This window comes from Girardinichthys multiradiatus, chromosome 24 (genome assembly GCF_021462225.1).
Source record: "Girardinichthys multiradiatus isolate DD_20200921_A chromosome 24, DD_fGirMul_XY1, whole genome shotgun sequence".
Classification (NCBI taxonomy): domain Eukaryota; kingdom Metazoa; phylum Chordata; class Actinopteri; order Cyprinodontiformes; family Goodeidae; genus Girardinichthys; species Girardinichthys multiradiatus.
Genome location: NC_061816.1, coordinates 2,251,682 through 2,261,601, shown reverse-complemented (window position 1 = coordinate 2,261,601; position 9,920 = coordinate 2,251,682). Strand labels below are relative to the sequence as shown.

General features: G+C 39.7%; 4 protein-coding genes across 13 annotated transcripts in view; 1 reads left to right on the top strand and 3 right to left on the bottom strand.

Annotated features, from left to right (window-relative positions):
• Nucleotides 1-9,920, bottom strand: part of LOC124861391 (NACHT, LRR and PYD domains-containing protein 3-like) — a 923,911-nt gene that overhangs the window by 39,102 nt on the left and 874,889 nt on the right. The window lies entirely within an intron of this gene.
• The window catches only part of LOC124861426 (gastrula zinc finger protein XlCGF57.1-like), a 1,067,819-nt gene that overhangs the window by 574,821 nt on the left and 483,078 nt on the right, over nt 1-9,920 (top strand). The gene's annotated exons all lie outside the window — the stretch shown is intronic.
• The window catches only part of LOC124861417 (gastrula zinc finger protein XlCGF57.1-like), a 364,644-nt gene that overhangs the window by 298,778 nt on the left and 55,946 nt on the right, over nt 1-9,920 (bottom strand). The gene's annotated exons all lie outside the window — the stretch shown is intronic.
• Nucleotides 2,491-6,198, bottom strand: LOC124861480. Its single transcript, XM_047355276.1, has 3 exons — nt 4,519-6,198; nt 3,795-3,873; nt 2,491-3,695 (listed from the first exon to the last, which is right to left on the bottom strand). The coding sequence occupies exon 3, from the start codon at nt 3,662-3,664 to the stop codon at nt 2,744-2,746; it is 921 nt and encodes a 306-aa protein (XP_047211232.1). The 5' UTR covers nt 3,665-3,695; nt 3,795-3,873; nt 4,519-6,198; the 3' UTR covers nt 2,491-2,743.

Genomic DNA, 9,920 nt, shown 5'->3' with positions numbered 1-9,920 from the left:
GTCACCGGACCAGAACCCAATCGAGATGGTTTGGGTTGAGCTGGACCGCAGAGTGAAGGCAAAAGGGCCAACAAGTGCTAAGCATCTCTGGGAACTCCTTCAAGACTGTTGGAAAACCATTTCAGGTGACTACCTCTTGAAGCTCATCAACAGAATACCAAGAGTATGCGGAGCAATAATCAAAGCAAAAGGTGGCTACTTTGAAGAACCTAGAATATAAAACATATTTTCAGTTGTTTCACACTTTTTTGTTCAGTATATAATTCCACATGTGTTAATTCATAGTTTTGATGCCTTCAGTGTGAAGCTACAATATTCAGTCATGAAAATAAAGAAACTCTTTGAATGAGTAGGTGTGTCCAAACTTTTGGTCTGTACTGTATATATATATATATATATATATATATATATATATATATACACACATTAGTCCTAGTCATTCAGCTTAACGGCGGGGTTTACAATTGGGTTATGATATCAATTACTCCATATATGTTTTATTTTATTTCCACAGATTTGCTTCAGACAACCAGTTCCAATGTTTCTGAAAGCTCGTGGAGTCTGCTGTGAAGACCAAGATGATTCGGGTCACCAATACCAAGGCCTCCATAGCTGACTCTGACAGATTTCACACATACACGGTATGATGATTATTTTGTAGGTTAGTGTGTGACAAACAGATCTGGAGTAATCTTTGCAGTGTGGTGAGAAAAGCAATAATTAATGTGCAAAAGGATGATATCCATACCCACATGTAGTTTTAGCTGCATTTCTAATATTATTGCGTTGTGATATTTAATCAAGGCCAATTTTAGAGCTGATTGAGATTGAAGCTTTGTGATTTTACTCTCTTCTAGTGGAGTAACTAGGAACTACGTGTGATTATAGTTGACATAATCATGAGAAAACCACATTTTTATACAATTTTTCATGAATCACCCTCTAAAAATGTCTTTTCAAAAGCATTTATAAACAGGTGTTTGTAGAAGTTGTATTGTAAGAGTTGTATCTTAATTTCTGTGCATTATGTTTTTGTGTCTTTTCTTCTTTTGAAGAAACTTCTTCCTATTGATGAGCTGTTCCTTTTCTTGATGTACCTGTCCTTGGGTCAGCCACACAGAGATCTTGCTGAAAGGTTTGGCATCCACCGAACAACTGTAAGCAGGATCATCACTACATGGGCCAACTTTCTATACCACCTGCTTGGAAGCCAACGCCTCTGGTTGCCCAAGGAGGTGGTGCATGCTCGACTTCCAGCAGTTTGCTTCATACCCCGACATTCAAGTAGTGCTTGATTGCACTGAAATCTACTGCCAGACACCATTGGATCTCCTATTGCAGAGTGAGGTGTTTTCTGCATACAAGTCCCACTCTACACTCAAGGCCATGATCGGCATGGCACGTCATGGTGCCATCACATTTGTCTTTGCCCTGTTTGCTGGATCCACGAGTGATCGTGAGATCTTCAAGCAATCAGGCATAATCAATGTATTAGAGCCAGACATGGCAATAATGGTTGACAAGGGCTTTCTAATTAACAATCTGGCTCCCTGCAAAGTTTATAGGCCAGCCTTCCTCTGGGGGAAAAATCAGATGAGCCCACATGATGTTCATGAGACTCAGTCCATTGCTCGGCTGAGGGTCCATGTAGAACGCTGCATCAGGAGAGTGAAGGAGAACAAACTTTTTGACCGCGTACTACCAGTGTCCGTGTGTGGGATCATTGATGAGCTCTACAACGTGGCTTGTTAACTGGTAAATTACCAGAATGGGCCCCTCGTGAAGGCATGGGCAAGTTAAAGCAGTAAATACAATGTCAACAGTTACATTTTCAGATGTTTAATGAAATGGTATAGATTTAAATGATGGCAAAAAGATAAATGTGGGTGTTGGTTAATTTTGTTTCTCAAACTGTTAAATGGGCTTCTTCAGGTGATAGAAATATGAAAGGTCAAAAGTAAATAAATATATCATGAAATAAATAAATGTTAATTTCTCATGAAATATTTAAATGTACCATGAAATAAATCTGCTAATAAATAAATGCCATTAAATTATGAAATGCATAATTAAATAATTATATTTAATTAGTTAATGTGCATTTAATAATTTAATGGTATTTATTTAATGGCACATTTATTTCATGGTACATTTAAATATTGAGACATTCACATTTATTTATTTAATTGTCCATTTTGAATCCAAAATATGTAGGATTCTGTGTGACTTTATTCATTGTAATTTCAGATTTAACTTATGCTGTATTAATGCATTCAGGTTGGATGTTTAAACAATGTGTAAATATTAATTAAACTAATGAAACAACAGCACCCATTGCCATTGAACTTGCAATTTTGATTTGGTTGTGATAAATCATCTATTGTGTTCTTTGTGCTTTGAACTTTAATTGAACTTTATGTTCAATTAAAATACTTTGCAAAACTATGTTTCCATCCTTATTCAATGAGAACATGCTGTGAAGATTTAGCATTTATTTTCATATCAGTTTATTTTCTTTGATCTGTTTAAACTTGCATTTTGAATAAGAGATGTTTTTAAGAGCTTTTCATTGGCTCTTTAAAACCTCAAACACTTCTCAATTAACATTGCTTATAGTTAACAGGTGGAAAACAGTTGAAAAGATAACCATTAATAAATTACTGTTGGAACAAAATTCATGGGATGATTGATGTTGATGCTATGGTAGTGGAGGAGGGGCATCCACGTGCCGATACAAAATAATCTATGTACTGGAAAAGTAAACATAAAAGAAGAAATGATCAACCTTTTCTCTGATTGTCTGACACACACTAAGGTCCCTATAAATGTGCTGGACAACAATGTCATCCTCTGCATAGACTACAAAATCGCACCACTCCATGCCTGTAATCTGGAGCTGCCCCTGCACCTGCCAGTAGTAACAGTGACTTGACCAAAGTTTCATTGTGCCATTACATTTTCTTAAGTACTTACAATCAACATAACTTTTAGCATTGGGACATTTGATCTCCAATAAACCAAAGCTTGGTCTCTCAAAAACTACACCATCCAGAGAGGATCCCAACCATGGAGCATCGGGATGAATGATGAAGCCGCAAGGCCAATAGTTGGTGTTCTTGATTCTGGTGTATTGTTGAATAGCCAATGGTTCTAGTACAAGGCCTCTCTTTATAGCCACCATGGCTGCTATTCCCTTCTTGCTTCGCTGTGCTAAACTCAGAGCAGAACTGGACCCTTTTACATGACACACTTCCCGGAACCGAGAGGAAGTTACTCGGGGTTTCCTGACATTATGCCATTCAGCTGTTGTGCTCTGCTCCCTGGTAGCAATTTCAATTTGACGGGAGTGTTCCAGCGTTGTTGCAAGACACTCCAGTTCTAGTTGCTGCTGGTGGGTGCAGACAAACTGGACAGAGGTGGTCTCAAGATGGTAATTGTCCCATGGCGATGGCATTGGAGGAGGGACATCCACGTGGCGAATGATAATTCGGCTGACTGGTGGTGGATGCTGGAAAACGATAGGTCTGCCTTCCTGGACTTTTCCAAAGGCTGAGTCAACTAGTGGGACATCAGCACTGATGGCCATGGTGGTAATCAGAGGAGCAAGGTCTGCTGCAAAGTCCTCATAAACCTCTGCCACTCTGAGGACATCAGGGTCCGGCATGTCTCCCCGCACTGCCTTATATCTTTTGCTCCTTTAAAAAAGCAAGGCACCCAATTAACAATTCTGCTTTTAGGAATTGTCAATTTTTAAGCAACTACATACAGTAATTGAGTACATTGACAAGAATTACCTTACTCCATTTCCAACTGTGCGCTGTTTTGTCGTGCGGAGACAAAAACCATGTCGCGTACACGTCCTGGTTTCACACCCTGTAAAACAATAAAAAGAAATTATACCAGAAAAAATTATAACATTAGCGACACCACATACTTGCACAATATATGTAAGTGTAGTGTATAGGGATTAATTTTACATTTTTAATTAACATCAAATACAGTGGCTTGCAAATGTATTCGTACCCCTTAAACTTTTCCACATATTGTCACATTTAAACCACAAAAACAAATATATTTTATTGGAATTTTATGTGAAAGACCAACACAAACTGGTATACAATTATAAAGTGGAAAGAAAATTATACATGATTTCAATTTATTTATTTATTTACACAAAAAACTGACAAGGGCAGTGTGCAAAAGTATTCAGCCCCCTTGAGTCAATACTTTGTGGAACCACCTTTTGCTGCAATTACAGCTGCAAGTCTTTTGGTATGTCTCTACCAGCTTTCCAAATCTAGTGACTGAAATTTTTGCCCATTCTTCTTTGCAAAACAGCTCAGGCTCAGTCAGATTAGATGGAGAGCGTTTGTGAACAGCAGTTTTCAGATTTTGCCACAGATTCACGATTGGGTTTAGGTCAGGACTTTGACTGGGACAATATGAGTTTATGACTTCTTTTACCATGTTGTTTCAAATATAGAACTGTATGGCATGTAATATCAAGATCACACTTACCATGGTCCTTGGTTTGTGCCAGCTCTGTTCCGATTCAGTACAGCTTAGTATAGGCGGCACGGCAGTCAGATTCAGAGCAGAGTAGTGTGCGGTCTGGTACAGTAGTGCAACACTGTGATTGCACAACACAGTACCAGCTGCACAGGAACACTCCACTTCGGCGATTTGTACAGGATAGCAGTCTTCAAACTTCATCTAAACACAAAATAAAAAGTCAGCAATAGCTATAAAGGTGTTACTTGGTTATTTTAGAACAAAATACAGGTTTTCAGAGTGTTGGCTGTTTTTTTGTGAACTTAATTGTATTTTGATTTGTACTCTGGGTTTACATTTGCTATTCCAAACTGTATTTTCAGCAAAGTGCAATTTTGATTATTTATGAGTGTCATTGCACATTAAATGAGTAATAATTATGTGATAAGAAAAAAACATTGTTCACAGAGTATCATTTCCCTGCGTCTCTAATATATCTGTGACTCAAATAAACTGCATACGCTGGAATCCATCACGCTGTTTGCCAACCAAACACGGAAGAAAACAACAGCAATCACTCTTACAGGAACCTGTACTGTGTTCAGTCTATAAACAGAAAAATAGCCAAAAAGCAGAAAGAACTGGCCATTGCATTAACAATTTGAAATGAGGTTGAACTTACAGCCAAACAAAGAACTGAAGCCATTAGAGACTAGATTATGAGGTTCTCATGCAAGCTAACGCTAAAGCCAAAGCTAGATGTATGCACCTAATCAATCACTTTTCCAAACAGCTAGAAATACTTACTACTTAACTTACACATCAGTGACATAAGAACCCCAAAATGTACTCCTGTTTTTGTGGAACAGACAACATTTCTTGTTATTGTTTCACCCTACTCTGAGTTCATGAGGCTTATCGTGCTTTGCATGGATCTGTAATAAACCGTCCTGATGAGTCTTTGTTGGACACTGTGGTGAAGACAATAAAAGAGGGTAACAGGGTAGAAATCTGAAACTACGACTTCGAGGTTAGGTTAAAACAGACTTCATATAATTGCAGAAAGCGATAACGCATTAGTTTTAAAGTAGAAAAAAAAGTTGTAAAGTAGATACGACCTAAAGCTAGTTAGCTGAACAGTGACTGAATGTGTTTAATGCTTACCTTCATAGTTGTCAATGTAATTCGACACGTAAAACTTGAAGCCCTTTACTTTTTTGCAACGTGGTGCTGATGATGAGGCTTGAATCAAGCGGAGAACATCGTTGACTGAAACTTTTGGGAGGTCCTGAAGGCAGCGGGTGTAGTACAGCACCATTGCTTTAGGTGGTGAACAACCGAACAGGAAGTACTCGCCCTCACAACTTCCGATTAGCGGACGTTTTGTAGCCACATCGTGCAACGAGCCAATAGTGTGACAATGTATTTAAAATAAAATCTATTATTATTATTACTAAATTAGACAAAACTGAGGTTGAAGATGAATTTTTAATGCAACTATTGAGAAACAAGTAAAAAATGTCTTGAACATACATATTATAAAATCTGCTATTCTATAAAACACACTAGTATGAAATAGTGAGGCTGCGGTTGATCACACAAAGTGCAGAGAACTACTAAGTACACCTCTATCAGTTTGTAAATACAATTTAGGCAAAAAGGAACATTCAGAAATACAGGTCCTTCTCAAAATATTAGCATATTGTGATAAAGTTCATTATTTTCCATAATGTCATGATGAAAATTTAACATTCATATATTTTAGATTCATTGCACACTAACTGAAATATTTCAGGTCTTTTATTGTCTTAATACGGATGATTTTGGCATACAGCTCATGAAAACCCAAAATTCCTATCTCACAAAATTAGCATATCATTAAAAGGGTCTCTAAACGAGCTATGAACCTAATCATCTGAATCAACGAGTTAACTCTAAACACCTGCAAAAGATTCCTGAGGCCTTTAAAACTCCCAGCCTGGTTCATCACTCAAAACCCCAATCATGGGTAAGACTGCCGACCTGACTGCTGTCCAGAAGGCCACTATTGACACCCTCAAGCAAGAGGGTAAGACACAGAAAGAAATTTCTGAACGAATAGGATGTTCCCAGAGTGCTGTATCAAGGCACCTCAGTGGGAAGTCTGTGGGAAGGAAAAAGTGTGGCAGAAAACGCTGCACAATGAGAAGAGGTGATCGGACCCTGAGGAAGATTGTGGAGAAGGGCCGATTCCAGACCTTGGGGGACCTGCGGAAGCAGTGGACTGAGTCTGGAGTAGAAACATCCAGAGCCACCGTGCACAGGCGTGTGCAGGAAATGGTCTACAGGTGCCGCATTCCCCAGACCTGGGCTACAGTGAAGCAGCACTGGGCTGTTGCTCAGTGGTCCAAAGTACTTTTTTCGGATGAAAGCAAATTCTGCATGTCATTCAGAAATCAAGGTGCCAGAGTCTGGAGGAAGACTGGGGAGAAGGAAATGCCAGAAGTCCAGTGTCAAGTACCCACAGTCAGTGATGGTCTGGGGTGCCGTGTCAGCTGCTGGTGTTGGTCCACTGTGTTTTATCAAGGGCAGGGTCAATGCAGCTAGCTATCAGGAGATTTTGGAGCACTTCATGCTTCCATCTGCTGAAAAGCTTTATGGAGATGAAGATTTCATTTTTCAGCACAACCTGGCACCTGCTCACAGTGCCAAAACCACTGGTAAATGGTTTACTGACCATGGTATCACTGTGCTCAATTGGCCTGCCAACTCTCCTGACCTGAACCCCATAGAGAATATGTGGGATATTGTGAAGAGAACGTTGAGAGACTCAAGACCCAACACTCTGGATGAGCTAAAGGCCGCTATCGAAGCATCCTGGGCCTCCATAAGACCTCAGCAGTGCCACAGGCTGATTGCCTCCATGCCACGCCGCATTGAAGCAGTCCTTTCTGCAAAAGGATTCCCGACCAAGTATTGAGTGCATAACTGTACATGATTATTTGAAGGTTGACGTTTTTTGTATTAAAAACACTTTTCTTTTATTGGTCGGATGAAATATGCTAATTTTGTGAGATAGGAATTTTGGGTTTTCATGAGCTGTATGCCAAAATCATCCGTATTAAGACAATAAAAGACCTGAAATATTTCAGTTAGTGTGCAATGAATCTAAAATATATGAATGTTAAATTTTCATCATGACATTATGGAAAATAATGAACTTTATCACAATATGCTAATATTTTGAGAAGGACCTGTATTGTGTCTCTACTGAGTCTGCTGCCCCCACGACCCGGTTCCGCATAAAGCTGAAGACGACAAGTACGAGTACGAGAAGGAACATAAATATGTAAACATTGTTTGAACCAACAACTGGTTTATATGTGTCCATATAACTAGTCAGTCCATACCATTTCACACAAAGTGCAGAAAAAAGGTCTACAAAAGTGATAAAAGTGCAAATATGGTTTGAACATTGTAAAAAATTTATAAAAAAAACAAGATCAGCTCTGCACAACATTCCGGAGCTAAAGAGCAAAATAGGAAAACAACACAGCAAGTCAGAAATATTCATAAATTAAAAAAACTGTTCAAAGATTCATTCATTTTCTATACCTGCTTATTTCATATTGGGTCGCGAGGTCAGTAACAACAACCAGACTGATGGTTGGTGTTCTAGCCATGATCCTTGTATTTCAGAGGTTTTCTGCTACGAACATTAGCATATTGACCTTTTCTGGTTTCAAAGACGAATGAGTGCACGTCGCTATATTCCCCCGGTGCTAAACAGACGCTCTGAAGGTGCACTGGTGGCAGGTATGCAAAGGTACCTCCAGGCAATCTTGGACAGTTGTGGAAAATTGACCTGGTGCACCTTCCACCAGGACAAGGGATTATCCTCTCCGTGGTGTAGGGGGTTAAGGGCGCGGAGCTGGTGGTGAAAGGGGTTAAGGGCGTGGAGCTGGTGGTGTAGCGGGTGTAGAGGCTCAGTCCTCAACGCAGCTGTCCCGGGTTCGAGTCCTGGCCACGGAAACCCTTGCCGCATGTCTTCCCCGTCTCTTTGTCCCCATTTCCTGTCTGCCTACTGTCAGAAACACTGAAAAATAAAGGCCACTAGTGCCGCAAAAAAAAAAAAAAAAACTATACACACCTATTGGAGTCCTATTTAATCTTGAAAAATAGTCTAATGTTGCATAAAGACACTCCGCCAAGCTAGAGCAGCTTATTTCCCATCACAAATAGAAGAGAACACTAGGTTTCTTTTTAGTACAGTTGGCAAACTTGAGTCATGCATTCCCTTAGCTCTCAGCAGTAGTGACTTTATAGACATGATTTTAAATAATTTTGCCAATTTCTACATTATTAATATTCTTACAACTATGTTACACTGGGTGAATAGTTTTTTTCTGTCTTGTCAAAGGCCTTGATGATCATTCCTTCAGTGGATGTGAGAACCAGATGGAACAGCCTCTTCCTCATGGTGGAGAGGTTCATAGAATAGTACCCTGCCATCCAGGCTGCATTAAGGGACCTGCGCATCAAGACGGCTATGGACAAAGACAGGTTTAGAAAATGTATGTAAAGGTGTGGTATAAACAGTGAGAAAATGATAAATTACACTTCTGCTGACTTAAAATAGTCTGTATCATGTTGGATTTCCCTCCAAAATTAGAGAGAGCGTCAGATGATGACATCAGCAAGTGTGAGGACTTTATGGACAACATGAGGGTCCTTTAAACATCTACAGTTGCTGTCTCATGTGAGAAGAGTGCCACTGCTGGGCAAATCGTCCCCATCCTGGAGAAAGTGAAGGCCAAATCTGAGGTGAACGATGATGACTCTGCATTCAAGAGAGCCATCAAGGAGAACGTCTGGGCAGATTTCTCCCATCGTTACACAGTATGCATTTAATTTAAACTCTTAATTGATTGATCATTTGTTAACCATCAACGTAATGGTGCAATTATTCACCTTTAAAATGCATTATCCAAATTCTGATGCTTAATATTCATAGGAGGAAACAAACGAAGAGCTATGGCAGTTCCTTGAGGAGGCTACTGCTCTAGATCCTTGTTTTAGAGTCAAGGTTCACGATGACGCTGTTTGGATTCGCTGAGAGGATGCAGCTGTAGCCCTCTTAAGTGGAGACAAGGTTTGTTCATTGGGGTTGTAATGTGGACAAATGGATATATGTGTTCTGTTCTAATATCATCATATTATTTTAATTACTTGTTGTGGATGCTTAATGTAAAGGTTGGAGAGGTGACCCAGCAGGAGGAGAAAAGACATGAGCAGCAGGAGGAAGAGGAGGATATGTCTGAAGGAGAAGAAATGGTAGCAGCACCTGGAAAAAGTAAGAAACAACTTTCAGCTCTTGGGGAGCTCCTTGAGGATGAAGACCAGGCAGTGCTCCTACAACAGACTGAGGCAGACATCAGTGCACCTTCGTT